Source organism: Dasypus novemcinctus, chromosome X (assembly GCF_030445035.2).
Source record: "Dasypus novemcinctus isolate mDasNov1 chromosome X, mDasNov1.1.hap2, whole genome shotgun sequence".
NCBI lineage: Eukaryota > Metazoa > Chordata > Mammalia > Cingulata > Dasypodidae > Dasypus > Dasypus novemcinctus.
Genome location: NC_080704.1, coordinates 58,334,326 through 58,354,185, shown reverse-complemented (window position 1 = coordinate 58,354,185; position 19,860 = coordinate 58,334,326). Strand labels below are relative to the sequence as shown.

The 19,860-nt window shown below is 38.1% G+C and overlaps 1 protein-coding gene across 5 annotated transcripts in view; it reads left to right on the top strand.

Moving 5' to 3' along the window:
- Window positions 1–19,860, top strand: part of SHROOM4 (shroom family member 4) — a 346,941-nt gene that overhangs the window by 320,062 nt on the left and 7,019 nt on the right. For 4 of the 5 annotated variants that reach the window (XM_058291632.2, XM_012525763.4, XM_071213043.1 and 1 more), the window contains 2 exons: window positions 13,991–14,812; window positions 19,203–19,383. In XM_058291632.2, coding sequence (XP_058147615.1) covers window positions 13,991–14,812; window positions 19,203–19,383 — 1,003 coding nt within the window. Of the gene's footprint in view, window positions 1–13,990; window positions 14,813–17,182; window positions 17,356–19,202; window positions 19,384–19,860 lie in introns of all 5 variants that reach the window. The other variant, XR_011647902.1, reaches the window with a different exon arrangement.

Here is a 19,860-nt window from a genome sequence, read left to right as displayed (position 1 = left end):
CTACAAACAAAAGAATGATCTATGAACTAGGAGAAATGTCTGTCACTATTACAAGGTATAAAGAATATGGTGATACATGGGGGAAATACAACTAACTTACCTTGTGGACCATAGGTAGCAGTAATATTGTAATATTTTTGCATCAATGGCAAAGAAGTACTGTATCAATGCTAAGGATCAGCAAGAAGGAGTTAGAAGAAATTATGGGATTTTATCCTTTTGGAGTAATAAAAACATTCAAAAATTGAGCCTTTCCCTTTTTACACTTTGCATAGAACTTTAAAATTTGTAGGGAATTTTTATATGCATGGTCACAGCTGATCATGACAACAACCCTATGAAGTTAAGCCTTATTTTGTCCATTTTATTGATAAGGAAGCTGAGACTCAGGAAAGGTATTATTTTAACAACACAGTAAGAAAAGGTGTAATAGCTACCATTTATTGAGTGCTTATTATATGTCAAGCACTTCACATGAATTAGTTTGTTTTTATAACGGCTCCATGAGGTAGGTACCATTCATTGACCCAGGTATACATTTGAAGAGACTGAGTTACAGAGAGGTGAAGTCATTTGCCCAAGGTCAAATAAGCATCTGATTCCAGAACCCATTACTTCTGGAATTGCATAGCAAGTGTGTGACAAAACTAGAACTCTTCCCAGGTTTTAAAGCCTTACTCTAGTGCTTTCTTGCTTTCCTTTGTCAGCGACATTAAGAGCAGAGCGTGTAATACCCAGTAGACATTTCCTACTTGCTGATTGACCGAAAGAAAAATGGATAATCCAGGGTTGTATCTTGTTTTATTAGGGAGAATACACTTTTCAGGAAGCCTTTGCCACTTAAGAAAAACACAACCTTCAGAAGCACAAGATTTGTCACCAGCTTGACAAAATAAATTAAAATACTTGGATATTAATTTTAATCATGGGTACACAAAACTTATTAATGGAACATTATAAAACCCTAATATGAGAAGTAAAGAAATAAATAAGTGTAGAGCTTACCTAAAATAACTAGGCAAGATTACCAAAAAATGCATTTATTATAAAAGGTAATGATGGTAGATATGACCCACCAGATTTTTTTAAATTTAATTTAATTTTTATTTATTTATTTCTCTCCCCTTCCCCCTCCCCCACCCCCGCCACAGTTGTCTGTTCTCTGTGTCTATTCGCTGCATGTTCTTCTTTGTCCGCTTCTCTTGTTTTCAGCGGCATGGGAATCTGTGTTTATTTTGTTGTGTCAGCTCTCCATGTATGCAACACCGTTCTTGGGCAGGCTGAACTTTCTTCCGTGCTGGGTGGCTCTCCTCATGTGGTGCACTCCTTGCAAGCCACACTCCTTGCCGTGGGGCTCCCCTACGCAGGGACACCTCTGCGTGGCAGGGCACTCCTTGTGTGCATCAGCACTGCGCGTGGGCCAGCTCCACAGGGGTCAAGGAGGCCTGGGGTTTGAACCATGGACCTCCCATGTGATAGACGGATGCCCTAACCACTGAGCCAAGTCCACTTCCCCCATCGGATTTTAAAGCCTATCATAAAGCAACAATTATCAAAGCCATATGATAGTGGGTTAAAAAAATCAAACAGTGAAATATGAGAAAAAAGAGATTCTAGGAACAGATTGAAACTATTTTCAGAATGTAGAATATACTGGAAGCAACCCTGAACAGGAGAAATCAATCACTCTTCATTTAATAAATGTTGGGAAGTTTAGATATTAATATGGAGAACTTAGATCCATAACACATACTGTAGTAAATTCCAGAAAGCAGTCTAGTGGAATGGCATACTTATTCCAGCTGTGAATACAAGATAAATTTTTGTCTGTTAAAGAAATGTAGGATATTATCAGAGACAAGTTGGATGGATTCAAATATATAAACGTTTTTTTAAAAAATCTTTGTAAAACAAAATGTAATAAAAAAGTTAAGAGAATGAAGAAAATTCTGGGGTCAGCACCACTGATAACAATTTGCTGTCTAAAAAATATAAAGAATAGATACAGATATAAAAGGTCAGCTTTCATATTAGGCTGCATGAGTGAGCAGGATAAATTAACAGGCAATTTACATATGAGGAAATAAGGGCAGTAGATCATTACATGGAAAAGTACCACCTCCCTAGTAAATAAATAAATGCAAATAAGAACAACTTCAAGGAACCACTACCTGCTTACTAAATTATCAGCAATTAACAGATATGACAGATTTGTTCAAAGATGTTCATAGCATGGAAAAGGTTTGCCAATACAGTATGTCATCATGATGAAATAGGATATAGTCTTTAACAGTGACAGGTATATACAGAGTTAGTGTAGAAATGGGTATTTGTAATAATATTAACTGTAAAAAAGTCCAAAAGTGTAAATCTTAAACTATGTGTTGAATCAGGAAGTAAACTGGTAGAATGTAAATCATTATAGTAGAATGTACAAGGTAATCTTAAAGTAGAATGTCCAATTGCTGGAATTTATAGTGAAAAAGAAAGTCTGAAGAAAAGGTAGCCAACATTGGTTTGATTTGGGCCAGGTAAAAAAAATCCCATAACAATGATAGACAACATTACTTAATTACCAGGTATGTTTGATCTGTTAGGTAGAATTTGGTTTGTTAGAATTCTCCGTCAACCAACACTTCTGCTTATCTATATCCATGAGAACTTTGACATTTCTGAGGGGGCACATCACCAAACATTTGTAGATCTTCAAATTTCTCACCACTACTACAATATTAAACCCCCCACTCCCACTAATAACATTTTATTATCTGGCTCAGAACCATCACTTTCTTAGATGTTTCCATTTTTTCTTCATTTTCATCACCAGCACTAGTTTGCAGATAGTTTGTGTTTTAGAACCATTATTCACAAAGAAGCACAATATTGCCCTCCACCAGGTTACTTTATATGTATGTTTTGACAACAGAGACCCATCAAGCCACACTGACGTGAGTGCCAAGTGGTTGACTATACTCCCTCCTTGGTTGGATGACTCGCCCTAAAAACCAGTTGTAATGCTTGTGGTTCAAATTCCTACCCTTTACAAAATGGTCAGGTAGCGCTTTTCATGTTTCTTTACGGTCACTTTCAAAGAGTGAAAACCTCAAAGGTTAAATGCATGTATGCCAAAGAACTACTCTACTAATAATTGCCATTCATAATAGAGCCTCAGAATACTTTTTAAACCACCCAAGATAGAATCATGTTCTTTATAACTTTTAGTGTTAAGTTTATGCCAGTGTGTAATAGGTCTTTGAAATTCATTAAATTAAAATATAGTATATATGAGGATTCTAATAGCCCAAATTTGCTCTTTCCCTCCTGCCCCATACCTTGCTTAACCATGGTAGAGCAACAAATTTCCTTAAAATTGCATCAGGATCCCCAGAAATTTTGGAGTTCCAGTATGCCCATTACCTGATTTTGAAAACATTCACCCCACTTGAGACATGATGGAATGTATATAGGTAATTAAAATGAATTTTGCTTAGAGAAGGTTTTTTTTCATTCTTAATGAATTTTCAAAAAATTATTGAAGTATATTGTTAATACACGAACATACATAAACAGTAAGTGTATAGTAAATATTGTGAACTTACAAAACAAACACACATAACATCATACAAGGATCCCATACATCACCCACCCCCAACACCTTACATTGTTGTAACATACTTGTTACAAATAATGAAAGAATATCATCAAAATATTACTACTAAGTATAGTCCATATCTTACTTTTAGTGTATTTTCCCCAGACCCACCTTATTATTTTTGTTTTTTAAATATATTTTTGTTACAGATATTGTGATCTTACAAAACAATCATGCACACGTGTAGAATTCCCATCCAATACACCTTCACCAACACACCACACCAAGGTGGAACATTTGTTACAGATTATGAGATAATATCGTCAGACTATTACCACCAACCATGGTCCATAGCATATATTTGGCATGGTTTTTCCATACCCCTCATTATCAATACAGTATATCTTTGGCATAGATGCAAGAATATTATAGTGTTGTTATTAACCACAGTCCATAAGTCATACCAATTGTATTTTCCCCATGCTTCACATTCCCACCACGCTGCAGTAATGATGTGCATCTACTCTAGCTCACCAAGGACACTCTTGCATCTGTATCATCAACCACAATTTTCATCCACAAAAGTTTTTTTTAATGGTTTTATACCCCTTAAAATACTCTGGTGAGTTGGAAACCTGGTATATGATAATGACGGGCTAGAAAAGTGATTTGCAAAGTGCGGTGGCAGACCAACAGCAGCAGAACCTGGTAAACTATTAGAAATACAAATTCTCCACCCCACTGAGTCAGTAGTGTTGGGGATGGGACCCAGCAGTCGGTGTTTTAAAAAGCCCTCCAGGTAATTCTGATGAATGCTAAAGTTTCAGAACCACTGGGTTAAAGAATAGAGACTTAACCCTGACCAACCTGATCCTCAGCTAAATTGTTATTGTGGTTGTCAAACTTTCCTGGCACCTTGGCATTATGTTATTTACTCCTAGAATGTCTTTTATTGAATTTACTGAGAAGGTCATGAGAACCCTAGAGAGACAGCTTGTTCTACTGACAAAAGCATGAGCATTGAATCAGATGGGCCTTAGTTGCAATTCTCTCCTGGACATTTATTCTCTATGTGTTCCCTCAGTTGTTTAATCTTTCATAGCCTCATTTATAGCATAGAGAAAAGAGTACCCATATTACAAAATTGTCTCATGGGTTAAATATTACAGGATTGTCTCAAGGGTTAAATGAGATCAAGTCTGTCAAGTACCCAGCCCCATACCTGACACATGACACTCAGTAAGCAAGAACCATCATCATTATCCCTTAGTACTGTGTCTATGACAGTATGTAGGGCCCAGAGGAGTGGAATTCCAAGTTGGAATGGGAAATTCCAAGTTGGGGTGATTGGGGAGAGGAAGCTAAACTTCACCCAGGACAGCCCCAGTAAATCAAGGACTTCTATGATATTTTCAAAGGACATGATATGCTATCCTCCTGGGGTCTTGAAGGCTCAGGGTCCTGCATCTTGCATTTTTGTTTCCAGGTGATTTTTTCCTTACTTAAAGTTGCTTGGACCCAGGGAAAGAGAGGGATGGCAGGAACAAGCTCTCTGGGCCCTTCTCCCCTCCCTGTGTGGCCTGCTTGTGTCTCACTTCCTGAATCTTACAAATATTTCCTTCAGCAATAACCTGGGAGTGGCTGTTTCTCTTGGAGCAGTCTTATCTTTTGACTGCTGAGGGAAGGGAAAGGGGAGAGGGACTGGACCTGTGCACTCTTCTTGCTCAGCTCTTGGATGCCAAGCTATTGTGGCAGGTTTAAAAATAAAATTCGCAAACAAGAAAACTTCAAAAGGTTTGAGGAGGAGATTTTTTGGTCTCTGCAACTATTGGTTTCCATTTTCAATTACTATTAGGCCAAAAAAGCCCAAAAGGTTTTAACAAAAGGGGAAATCTATTCATCAGAAGAAAAGGCAACTTGTGCCAAGAGGGAAACCAGAAGAACAGCCCAGGATTTGGCAGGCAATTTGCTTTTATTTTTGAAATGTGGTTGCCTTGCTGGTGTCAACAAAGCTCTCTCTCATGCTAAGCTTTCAACTTCCCTCCCCTTTCTTCAGCAAAGAGCTAAAGTCTTCATGGACACATCAGGATGAATGTCATACAAGTATCTTTTACCCTACCCCAGGACCCCTTGCTTCAGTGAGATTGTCCCTTGGGGCAAGACAAGGCAATTTGCAGTCTGGATAGTAGTACTGCTTCATTCTGGCTGGGCAAATGATTTATGCTTTCTAAGATGCAGGTCTTAGAAACTGATTCTAGCGATATCTATTTCAACAGATTGTGAACGAAGATTAATTGAAATATGTATGTGTAAAGCTAGTTCTTTTCCCTTAAGGAAACTCATCACCATCCATTCCAGGGAAAAATTCTTTACTTGATCTCAGTGCTGAGTTGTGCATTTATATGCATTTAGGCAACATGAGCCCTTTGCAAATAGGACATCTAGGGGCCATTGTCTTTGACTTGAGCCTGACACACTTCAATGGAAGTCTTTGATTCACCATTTTGCTTCAACTACTAGTGCTGAAAAGGAAGGGTCTACTATGTCAGTTTTGCTCCATTTTGATCTAGTCATCTTGCACTGAATATTTGCTGAAGGAATGACATGTACACATATCAGGCCAGCTGATCGCATTTACAGTAGTCCTTCCTCTTTTTGGAGTCCTGCCTCCTTCTGCCCCTCTATTGTAAGAGGCCCTAAAATGCCCAGGTTGCCTCTACACAGGCCGTGTAAGTGGGAGGGTGATACTTTTCAAATTAAGGTTGATGCAGAAAATAGCAATTCACCACTTGTGTCACTAGAACCCAGTGCCTCAAGATAGGTTCACAGTGCTGTGAACTGGGGCACTAGATGTCCCTAGAAGGCATGTTCTTTTCTTCAACTGACTATGGAGTTGGCTGCTTTCATGGTGTATTATTCTTTTCACATTCTCCTGGTTCTCTTGGCTATTTTATTTAAGATTTTTACATAAAAATCCCCATATACCACCCAACTGCCAACACCTTGCATTGGTGTGAAATATTTGTTACAATTGATGGTAGTACATTTTTATTACTCTACTATTAATTAAAGTCCACTGTTGTAGCACATAGGTTCGAGGATTTTTTAAAAATTTATTCTCTTACCATATATACAATCTAACATGTCCCCTTTTAATCATATATAGATATATATTTTAGTACTGTTGATTACATTCCCCATGTTGTACTACTATCAAAACCATACATTACCAAAACATTTCCATCCTTCCAAATAGGAGCCCTGTATATTTTAAGCCTTTATTTCGCATTTCCTATTCCCACCCCATCACCTGCTAAACTATATTCTAGATTCTGACTCTAATAAATTTGCTTAATCTAATTGTTTCAAATCAGTGAGAGCAGACAGTATTTGTCATTTTGTGTTTAGCTTATTTCACTCAACATGAAGTCTTCCCGGTACATCCGTGTTGTCGCATATATCAGTACTTCATTCCTTTTCACTCTTTTTTATGGCTTAATAATATTCCATTGTATGTATATACCACATTTTATTTATCCATTCATTGGTTAATGGACACTTGGGTTGTTTCCATTTTATGGCCTTTGTGAATAATGCTGCTATGAACATTAGTGTGCAAATGTCTGTTTGACTCGTTTTCAATTCTCTTAGATATATAACCTAGTAGTGGACTTGCCTTGTCATATGGTAGTTTTTTACTTAGCTTTCTGAGGAATCCCCAAGCCATCTTCCATAGTAGCTGCACCATTTTACATTGCCACCCGTAATGAATGACTGTTCTTATTTTTCCGCATCTTCTCTAATACTTGTTATTTTCTGCTTTTTGTTTTTGTTTTGGTTTTTTTTTAGGAAGTCCCGGGCATTGAACCCAGGATCTTGTACATGGGAAGCAGACACTCATCCACTGAGCTACATCTTCTCCCCACTGATAGTTGTTTATTTTCATTTGTTTGTTTGTTTGATTTTTAGGAGGCACGGAGATTCAACCTGTGACCTTGTACATGGGAAGCAAGCTTTCAACCACTAAGCTATACCTGATCCCGTTGTTGTTTTTTTAATAGCAGCTATTCTAATGGGTGTGAAATGGCATCTCATTGTGGTTTTGATTGGCATATCCCTGGTGGCTAATGAGGAGCATTTTCCTTTTTTTTCCTTTTTTTAAATTCATTTTTTAAAATATTACATTCAAAAAATATGAAGTCCCCATGTACCCCCCCCCCACCCCTCACCCCACTACTCCCCCCATAGCAGCATTTTCCTCCATCATCATAACACATTCATTGCATTTGGTGAATACATCTCTGAGAGGAGCATTTTCAATGTGCTTTCTGGCTATTTCTGAATCTTCTTTGGAGGGATGTCTATTCAAGTCTTTTGTCCATTTTTAAATTGGGTCCTTTTTTTATTGTTAAGTTGAAGACTTTTTTATATTCTGGATATTAAACATTTATCAGTATATAATTACCATCATTGTCATTTGTCACCATTTTTACTTCAAGTCTATTTTATCCAATATTATTATAGCCACCTCCGTTATCTTTTGGTTACAACTTGCATAGTATATTTTTTCCGTTCTTTTACTCTCAACCTACTTGTATCTTTGAATTTAAGGTGGCTCTTTTACCAACAGCATATAGTTGAGCCATCCTTTTTTAACCATTCTGCAAATATCTGCCCTGTGTTTGGAGCATTTAATCCATTTACAGTTAGAGTCACTACTGGTAATACAGGACTTTCTTCTGCCATTTTGCTATTTATCTTTTATAAGTCTTATTCCTTTTCTGTCATTCTCATCTGTTAATGTCTACTTTATATTTATTTGATTTTTTGTGTTGTATCATATTGAGCGCATTCCCATTTCTATCTGGATATATTTTTCATTTATTTTCTTTGTTGGTTACCATGGGGTTGAAATTTAACATCCTATATACATAATGATCATATTTGGTTTGTTAACAACTTAAATCCAGTGGCATGCATATATACTTTTCCTATATCCTCTATCCTTCCAACATTGTTTGTACTTGTTACCTGATATAGATTTGTAAATGGTATGGCCAAAAGCATTTATTTATCATTACTTTTTATTCATTTGCATTTTAGCACCTGTTGGAAGTAAGAAGGGGAGTTACATACCAAACAATATTATACAATAATACTGGACTTTATAATTACTCACATGGCTACTTTTACTGCTAATCTTTATCCCTTTATGCCCCTTTGAACTGTTCTCTAGTGTCCCTTCCTTTCATTCTGAATAACTCCTTTTAGCATTTCTTGTAAGAAGGTCTAGTAGTGATGAATTCCATCAGCTTTTGTTTATCTGAGAATGTCTTAATCTCACTCTCATTTTTGAACGAAAGCCTCACTGAATTTAAAATTCTTGCCTGACAGTTGTTTTCTTTCAGCACTTTAAGTATTTCAATCCACTGCCTTCTTGGCTCCACAAAGCTAACTTTTCCTGTCATGTCCAGTAAATGCAGTCCTTCAGCTAACTGTCGCCTGCAGCCCTGAGGAAGCACAGCATCTTTATGTCTCCACAACTCTTTCTGGGGAGTATTGGAACAATGGCTGCTGCTGCCTTTGTCTGGTGGGTTGAAACAACGGCTGCCACCTCTGTCTGGTGCAGTTTGAAACAATGTCTGCCTTCAGAGCCAGGCCCCCAGTTATCTGAATTCACTATTCTGAAGCCATGATCAGTGATAAGCCATGTCCATCCCTTGGGGAAGAGGATTTTTATGTACCTTTCTGTGACTAGCAAGCTGGCCATGGGCTGAGCTCCACCATGGCCTGCCATGAAAGTGGGAAATGGGTGCCAGTAGCCACCACTAGGAGAGAGCAATTTACTATTCTTTACCATAATATATCAGCATCTTCCTCCCTTTCTTCCCTGGGTCATATTCAGTGTTCTTCTGGCCTCCAGAGGTTCAAAATAGTTGTTTCAGGCAGTTCTTGCCTATTTAATAGTTGACTTTGTGGAACAATTGAGTTCTGGAATGCCTACTCTGCCATTTTCCCAGACTTACGTTTCTATTTTAAATAATTTTTGTGGATTAATGCAAATATTTAAGCCTGAGTTTTCCTTTGGCTACTGCTTTAATCAACCATACCCTCTAGCTCTTGATGTTTTTTTCATTGTTGTTATTTTCTAAGTTATACAATTTCAGATTAGATTTACTCTTTGACTAGGTGTGTTTTTTTTTCCTTTTTGTTTTTCAAGGACTAAAACTTTTCATTTTATTAATTTCTAGTGTAATTATATTATGATTAGAGAATATGAACTGTATTACTTATACTTTTTGGTTTAATATATGGTAACTTTAGAAAATTGTTCAAAGAATCCTTGAAAATATATAGTTTCTGTTTTACGGATATGAAGAAATTTAGATTTTCCATTATCTTAGTTTTTGACTGGCATGATCTGCCGTCAGCTGAAAACATTGCTTATTTCATTTGCGCTTCTTTCTACCTTTGCATTTCCTAGAAATTTTATTTCATGAATTTTGATCCTATACTATTAAATGCTTAAAGATCCAGGGTAGTTAGAACTTCATCATGTGCTCTAATCTTTACAATAATAATGCTCTTCATTGTTGTGTTTATCACTTTTCGCCTTTGGCTTTTTTCTGACATGACTATCATGGCACTTATTTTTTCATGTTTGATATTAATTCATTTCTTAAACAAGTATTTATTAAATATTAAACACCTACTGTGTTCCAAACATTAAGTACCAAATGAATGAGACAAACAAGGTCCGTGCCCTCCTGGAAGCTTACTTTTTAGTTAGAGAGTAGAGCATAAAATAAACTAGTAAAAATAGGTTGAGATATAATATCAGGTGGGGATTAATGCTCTGAGGAAGAACAAAGTAGAATAAGGATAATTAAGGATAAAAAGTCTCTATTTTAGATAGGGTTGTCAGGAAAGGCCTCTTTGCCTGGCACTCATTTTGCATTCTTTTATTTTCCATGCACAACCTTTTGCTCTGTTTTGTTTTCCTGAGGGGAAACACCAGGTGGAACAGTTTTCACACTATGAATTGATAAAATATTAAGGAGTTATAGGTGGGATAAGGCCCAAGTGAGAAGAGAGCGGGAATGCGGATGTCAATTTCTAATACATGTGAGTGGTGAGCTAACCAAGATTGGGGCTAGAGAAGAGAAGGGTGAGGGACATTTTGCTTTCCATTCTTTCTGAGTTTGGCTAACATTATGTTTATTATTCTTAAGAACTATTCTCAGCCTTCATCATAACTATTGAATGGGCATTCTATTTAATAATTTAACTGAACCCCTGGAATTTCCTGTCACTGAGCAGTACTTAGCATGAGGCTGATTGCTCACAGACTGCTGCAGGAAATGAGATCTTCTGTCTTTGAGGGTTTAACTCTTAAAACACTGAGGCAAAAGTGATGCCTTTTGACATTCGTCACTCTTTAGTAGTTTGATATTTTATAGCTATTCAAAAAAAACCTGGAATTTTTTTCCTTGGAGATTTTCTTCTATTGCTTAGAAGATAATAATCTTATTTTAGTTAAGATGTGATAGTCTTTTTAAAATTTTTGGATGGTATTTTTTTATTATAAGTAAGTATACGCACACATATAACTTACATAAATACATTAAAATTATATACACAAACACTTAATTCTTGAATCTAGAATTTATTTTGCTATATATAGTTTAGCTCCAAGTAACTGCTCTGAAGTTAGCCCTAAAAGATGTATTAAATAATCTTTCCTTATCTCCTTCTGGAAGGTTAATTTTACACATTTTTATAGATAGTTCAGTCTGTCTCTGGACCTCCCATTCTGTTCCCTTAATCAGTCACATGTTGTTTTAAATACCCTTACCGCACTCAGCTAAGATGGAGTTGAAGAAGGACAACCACCACACCATGGAGCCTAGAGTGCTTACAACTGAAAGTGGGAGGATTGCATCCAGCATCCATGTGGAATCTGAGCCTCCTCTTGACATAGAGGTGCAATGGACACAACCAATCCAATGTCCACATAGAAAAGGTGGCATTGGATTGAGAAAAGTGGACATGGTGGCTGATGGGTATGGGGAAAGGCAGGAAGAGATGAGAGGTGGAGGCGTCTTTGGGACATGGAGCTGCCCTGGATGGTGCTTCAGGGACAATCACTGGACATTGTAAATCCTCACAGGGCCCACTGGATGGAATGGGGGAGAGTATGGGCCATGATGTGGACCATTGACCATGAGGTGCAGAGGTGCCCAAAGATGTACTTACCAAATCCAATGGATGTGTCATGATGATGGGAATGAGTGTTGCTGGGGGGGGAGAGGTGGGGTGGGGGTGGTGGGGTTGAATGGGACCTCATATATATATATATATATTTTTTTAATGTAATATTATTATGAAGTCAATAAAATAAATAAATAAATAAATAAATACCCTTGCTTTATAATATGCTTAATCCCTTATCCCTCATTTCTTTTCTGTAGCAGAATACTCTTTAATATTATCTTCTGCTTTTTAAAAAAAGTTAATTTTCAAAAAGTGCTAGAGTTAATATTATCTTTAATATTATCTCCTGCTTTTTTAAAAAAAAAGTTAATTTTCAAAAAGTGCTAGAGTTAACAAAAAATTTCTGTTGAGAATTCTGGTTAGAATTGCATTTAAATGAGACCTTTTAAATTCAAAATAGCAGATATTTGTGAATGGCCTATTTGATGTTCTTTATTACAAATATAAGAACATAGTCAGATATCAACCAATAAATGGCTAAAAGAGTGTGGTGTATACATACAATGGAATAGTATTGACCTGTAAGAAGAAATGAAATTAGGATGCGTATGAAAACATGGATGAACCTAGAGGACATTATGTTTAGTGAAATAAGCCAGACACTAAAGGACAAATATTGTAAGGTCTTACTAATATGAATTAAAACTCATAGAGGTAAACTTCAGAGTATAGGTTACTAGGAAGTAAAATGTGGGGTGAGAACAGGAGCTGATGCTTAATGTATGTAGCATTATTAATAAGGTTAATTGTAAAAGTGTGGAAATGAATAGAGTTAAGAATAACACATTATAGTGAGCATAACTAACACTGGTGATTTTTAAATGTGATTGTGGCTGAAAAGCATAGTCTGTGGACACAAATGTTAATTGAAAGGAAACTAGAGAATAGTCTAGGGAATGTATAGAATGGTGATTTCAGTGGTGGAAGAAGAATATAAGAATGCTCCTCTTTTACAAAGTGTTAAAAACATGGTGATACACAGGAAATTTATAATTAATGCAACTTAAGGATGATAGTTAACAGTAATATTGAAATATCCTATAGCAATGGCAAAGACTGTATTACTTCAATTCTAAGGGACACAATAGCAGCCTATACGGGAATATGGGATTTTTCTTTTTGGTATAATGAAAACATTCTACAAATGACTGAGGTGATGACAGCACAACTCTTTGATGAAAATGAGAGCCACTGAGTGTTCACTTTGAATGGATTGTATAAAGCATGAGGTTGTATATCATAGCAAATCCAGTGGTGGAAGATGGACTCTGGTTAACAGGACAGATATGAGAATATTCTGTCCTGAACAATAGCAATATATAATACTAGTATAGGGTGTTAATAATTGGGTGGATTGGGGGATAACACACCAAATATAAGATATGTGCTATACTTAGTAGGAATATTTTGATGATGCTCTTTCATAGTTTGTAACAAATGTTTCACAACAGTGCAATGTGTTGATGGTGGGGTGATATATGGGAGCCTTGTGTGATAACATACATGCTTGTTCTGTAAATTCACAGCTTTTACCATACAATTATTGTTTATGTATGTTTATGTATGAATGGTACACTTCCATAAAATTTTATTTTATAAAAAAGAACATGAACAGAAAGTATACATATCCATGATACAGATTGCATTTGGAGAGGCAGTAGGGCAATGAAAGTGAGGAGTGACACAAAGGTTATTATTTATTATTTCTTAAAAAATTTCATGAAGTATAGATGACAAAGTATTAAAATATGCTAATTCTTGGTGGTAGGTAGGAACATGAATATTATAATGAAATCTATACATTTCTAAATATTTGAAATTTTTCATAATTGAAAACAAAGGAAATGAAAAGGACACATAAGGCATGGTAACCAGACTTGTAAACCCTAGAACACAGCAATGCAGTCAGAGTTAATACATGTAAAGCACTAAAAACAGTGCCTGTCATTTAGTTCATGCTTAGTAAGCACTAGCTCTCATTATATGGTAGTGATGATTATCACATTCACTACACAAATTACACTGTTTTGTGGAAGTTTTAAATTTTACATAGGTGATATTCCCAAATACGGGACCATCTATAAACTTGCTTGTTTTACTCAAACTTCATCTGCTATTTTGCAGGGAAATGGCTCATTCCAAGGGTAGCTTCTCATGGGCAACGCCTTTCCATCCTTGCCTTGAGAACCCAGTGCTGGATTTGTCAAACTACCGAGCAATCTCTTCTCTTGACCTTCTTGGAGACTTCAAGTATGCCTCGAAAAAAACAGAGGAAACCTCAGTTTATGAGGAGGAGAACTACAATAGCCCCATGCCCCGTCCACTGCGCAGCCGTGCCTTCTCAGAGAGCCATATCAGCTTGGAGCCCCAAAGTTCCCGGGCCTGGGGAACTCATCGGAAGGAGCTTTTTGCCAAAGTTGATGAGACCCAGGTGGTACCCCTTGGAGCCAGGAAGAAGGTTTTTCCTCCTCCTCGCCCTCCACCTCCTAACTGGGAGAAGTACAGGCTCTTTCGTGCAGCCCAGCAACAGCAGCAGCAGCAGCAGCAGCAGCAGTGGCAGCAGGGGCAGCAGGGGCAGCAGAAGGAGGAGGAGGAGAATGTGGAAGATGAGGAAGAAGATGAGGAGGAGGAAGAGCTGCCACCCCAATATTTCAGTTCAGAAATCACTGGTTCCTGTGCCCTCAATCCTGGGGAAGCCCTGAAGCAGCCACAACCCCTGGGTTTCAACCACCCAGAGGCCACAAGACAGGGCTCACAGAGCCTCTCATTAGAGCAAGAATCCTTTAATCTGCATCCCAGTGATTTCCTGTCCACCCTGCCTCCAATGGGCAGCCAATTGGGATCTCAACCTGAGCAGGCTCAGCCCCCTTGCTATTATGGCATCAATGAGCTTTGGAGGACATCAGAGCAGTTGGCCCTAGACACTGAGGTCACTGACCACCCCAAGTAAGTGCTCATGAAAGACATTGATACTCTGAAGAGACAGGCAGCACGAGTTTGAATTCCACCTCTACTATTTACCGGCTTTGTGACCTTAGGCTGGTCATTTAAACTGCTCCCTGCCTCAGTTTTCTCACCTAGAAAATGGGCATGATGATACCAGCTCCACATGGTTGTTTTAAATATTAAATATTGAGGTAATCTATATAAGGAACATAGATCCGTGCTTGATGCATAGTAGATGCTTAGTACATGATAGTTATCGATGTTCTCATCCCTAAATATCATTATTTATAGACTATATTCATTACTTATCAGTTTGTCTTTAAGGGTATGCACCAGTTTCTGGCCCCTGGCCAGAAGGCATTAAACCCTTGTTGCCTAAACTAGGCTTTTCCTGGAATCCTGGCTTAGGTCCTTTTCTGCTTTTTCTTCGGCTTGTCCTCTAGAACAAGAAGCCAACTCCTGACCTGGCCTGCCTCTGCATGAGGATAAGTACTCTAACCTTCTAAACTCTTCCACCAACCCCAGAATCAAAAGTGTTCCTGGGGTAGAATTCCTTACAATATCTAAGAACATTCATTTTTCTCTTCCACTTTCTTCATCACCACCACCCTTGTCACTCCTGTCTCTTTGCATTTGCTTCAGCTAATGAAGTGAGTTGTTTGGGCAGGGAAGCCAAAGCAGAAATGAGGTCTGGCCACAGGACTACCAGTATCTGTTCACTTCACTGGGTCAGTGCTCATCTTGCCCCTGGTGGATGATTGTCTTTTTTGCTCCAAAGCAAAATCCCCAGGCCCATCTTTAGTCATTGCTTTGGTTTTCAGTTCTGTCTGCCCTCCTACCTAGATCCTAGCCTACACTTTGCTGGGAATGAGGGGTGGGCACTGTACAGGTATATATTATCTTCTGAGTGCTTTCTCTAATTTCCTTTTTAGAGGGAACTTGGCAAAGACTTGTTGCTATTAGAAGTAGCTCATTATATTGTCTTTTATTGACAAAAACCCATCTCAGGCAAATCCATTATTTGCCTATTTGGAGCCTGTTGAGATCTTTTCTTGACCAAGTTACCATAAGCATAGCACTGACAGGGCATAGCTTCAGGCACTGTGAGAATCTTAACTGGAAAGTATTCTTATTGTGATTAGACAACATTTTTGTGGATTGTTACATATAACATCAGGGAGAAGGCAAGGTGATCTAGTGCAGAGTAGGTCCTTAATTAACATTTTGGAAGAAAAGAATGAATAAACTAATGAATGAACCTTTATTAAGCACTTACTATATGCCAGAAACTGTGGTAGTCACTTTCTATCCATTATTTCATCTAATCCTTTCAACAAAACTATGGACCATTATTATCCCCATTTGACAGTCAAGGAAACAGAAGCTTAGAAAAATAAGGGACTGACCAACTCGGAGTTACACAGCAAAGATTCAAATCCAGATCTGACTGCAAAACTCATATTCATTTTCCCATCCTAGCCAGCCTCTCTCAGAGATAACTCTTTGCAGAAGACCAGGCCTTCATGAGGCCCCAATGTCTCCTATAGCAATGCAGACACAGCAGTTATAGGCTCCAACCTACCACTTTCACACTTTCATCCTCCTGGTTCTTCATCTTTTATGTACCTCTGTATGCCTTAGCACCTTGGCCAGAGAAAACGGAATTGCTTTTACCACAGATCTTAAAAGTTGCTCCAGAGATTTTTTTAAAAAATGAATATGGGATAAGAGGGAAAATATTTGTTGGCACACAGCTCTGGCTATGATTGTAAAAATCAATCATAGATGCTGCTTTGAGGGATGTAGATTTAAAGAACAACAGCATTCCCAACATAGCTGACACATTTTGCCTGCTTACTACATGTCAAGCATTTTTCTAAGCATATCCCTGTATTGGTTTATTTAATCTTCACAATAAACTTATGAAATAGATACCATTAGTCTCCTCCATTTTTTAGATGAGAAAAGTGAGGCACCAGAAAATAAAGTAAATTGTCTAAGGTCACACAGGTGGCAAAGCCAGGATGGGAACTCAGGTAGACTGGCTTACTACACCTACTACATTGTCCCAAGATTTCTGAGCTTCTCAAAATCCTAGGAAAGCACAGGATCCTAAATACAGAACAGTGGCTTTGAGATTTTGTGAGAAACAGTAGAGGCAAGTAGATGTGTAATATTTTGAATCTAAAAAGACATCTTAATTTCAGCTAAGTTAAACTGCAGTATCACTGTAACCCAAGGAGTATTCAGCTAAAATGTACTAAGATAACTGGAGATAGGTTAGTGGAGTCATCAAAAATTGGTTAAGTGTAATAACTGAGGGAAATATAGGTATAGCTTGCTTTATAGACTCTATGCATTCTCTTTCAGTGCTCTGAAGAATGAATCTGATTTTTGCTTTGATATCCATTATCAAATTCAGAATATGTTTTCATAGATATCCTGTACCCACTGCCCTGTTAAAAGAGGTGATAAAGAAAGGCACCCTAATACCTAGTGCCTAATGTGAAATGCTATAATATGATACAGGGCTATGTCTGCTGGTAAGTTAAATCTCCAATTAGCACATCTTTTGTTTCTTTACAGCATTTTCTGACTCATAACTCTCACAATGCCCAAAGTATTTTTCTTGTAGATAGCAAGTCTTTAAATGTTTTCCCTTCTCTGACAACTTGGATATAATCTAGCCAGAAATTCCCTAAATGTAAACTTTCATATGATGTTGTTGTTCCTTTGGCAGTATAACATAGTGGTTTAAAGCACAGATTCTGGAGTTAGATTGTCTAGATTCAAATGATGTATCTGTCATGTATTGACTTGGAACCTTGGGAAAGTCACTTCACCCTCCTGTCCCTCAAGTTTTTTATCTGAAAAATGGTTGTTATGATTATTAGATTATATATCTATATCTATCTAAATCTATCCATATATCTATATATCTTAGAACAGCTTCAGGGACATAGTAAGCACTGTATGAATATTAGCTGGTATTGGTCCTTGAACAGTGTTATAAGCTTGAAAACCTGCATGTAAAATGAATCTACCTAGAATAAGAAATATTAGCATGCCCAAGTTTCTTTTCTGTGATGAATTAGGAGACAACATTGCATGAATCAATAAATAGCTGTGGAGCCTTTTCCCATTATTTTTTACCTTTATCTAATAGCTACAAATAGCTGCAAAAATAACTAATGAGTTCTCTTATTTTCCCTTTCAAACAGCTAGAGGTTAGCAAAGGTACAGTGACACAGGCAGGTGGAGGGTAAGGGTAGCTGGTAGGCAACAATGAATATAGTAGGGGAAGTCCTCCCCCTTGCATAAATTAAGGATAGAATTACTCGCCCCTCCATTACTGAAACCTGACATTGAAGCATTTTCCTTTACTTCCTTCTTCACTCCAGACCAAAAGCCTTGATGGCAGAAGAGTCAAAACCCAAGCCAACATACACCCAGAGCTGCTACTTTCCTGAGGAGCAGTTTTCTTTCATAGGTTGGGGCTCCAAACATCAGCACCACAATGCCACTGGCATTGGCAAACCCAAGACAAAAGGGTCTTCTGCTACATTTGTCAAGCCCCTGGTTGCCACTGGTTCTATTTTTCCCCCATTTCCTTCTGCAACCATGGAGGAGGCTGGGGCCTTTGGGAATATGCCAGAAGTGGAGAGATCCTGTCCCTTCTCAGGCTGAAGGCCTGCCCCACAACAGGCAGTTTCAGAAGAGCTCATAAGAGACATGGTGGGTCACGACAAGTCCCTGGCATGGGTGCTAAACCCAGCCTCTAACATCGTGACCACTGCTGAGGTCATGGGTGACCTCTTTGTTGTGGGAGATCTCCACTGGAGGGGCCATTTCAAGCAGGAGAGGCAAGGAGACAAAAGAAATGATGAAACTGTCCAGGAAAGCCACAGGGTGTCTTTGTAAGCAAGCAGACTAGAGCCTGGGGTGGGGTGGGGTTTGGGGTTTGGGGATGGGTAGGAGGGAAGCCAAAAGGCTTGAAAAACAAATAACTAAACCCTAGCCCCTTCCTTGGTACCCATATACTATGTCCATGAGCCAGGGGTAATAACTGATGATCAGAAGGCTACAACTTTAGGGGTCAGCAAGTTTTCCTGGATTCTAGTGGGGTGTTCATGACAAAACAAAATTATGTCTATAGAAGTTCCCTTAACTGCCTAAGTCAGTGGCATGGAAATAGCCTTCTAAGTTCCTAAAGTTTGCCTTTACTTGGCTTCTAAGATAGCCTTCAAGTGGCCTATTTCCATTTGAATAGAACTTTCATATCCACTATTTCCTTATTTTATAACTCCTTGGTGAAGGGTTCCGTCTTACAGATGGGGAAATTAAGAAGCAGAAACAGAGGTGTTCAAATAATCATTCTTTCTTTCCACAGACAAGGGTGTCAGCACTTCTCGCCTCATCAGGGGGCCCCAGGGATCCCTACCTCTTATTCAGCTTATTACAATATTTCTGTGGCCAAAGCAGAGCTGCTAAACAAGTTGAAAGACCAACCTGAGATGGCAGAGATTGGTGTGGGAGAGGAGGAAGTTGACCACGAACTTACTCAAAAAAAGGTGAAGTGTTTTGGTATGCCCTAAAGATTGTTCAGTATGTATCTAGTCAAATTCCTCCCTCCACTTACACATTTGATTACATAAACAAGTAAGATTGCCATGGCAAGCTCAAAGGACCAATTTACTACTCTGTGGACACCTGAACTCAGTGTAAATTGTACTTCTGCCCATATTTATTTCTCAGGTCATGATCTGTAGAAAGGTCAGGGCCATTTGCAAGAGTCCTATCCCCACTCTCCCATCTGAAGTAAAATGTCAGGGAAGGATTTGGAAAGAAGGTGGTATTGAAGTTTTATTGATCCAGATATCTACTTCCTTGGATCCCATGTTCCTATATTATAACAGGACTGCTCTTGGCTTACTCAGGACATGGCCTTTGCAGGAGCAAACGTAATAAAAGCCTGACTAGGAAAAGTGAGAGCTGATCAGAAATGCCAAAGCACATAACTGCGGATAGTGACTGAAAGTGATTGTGGG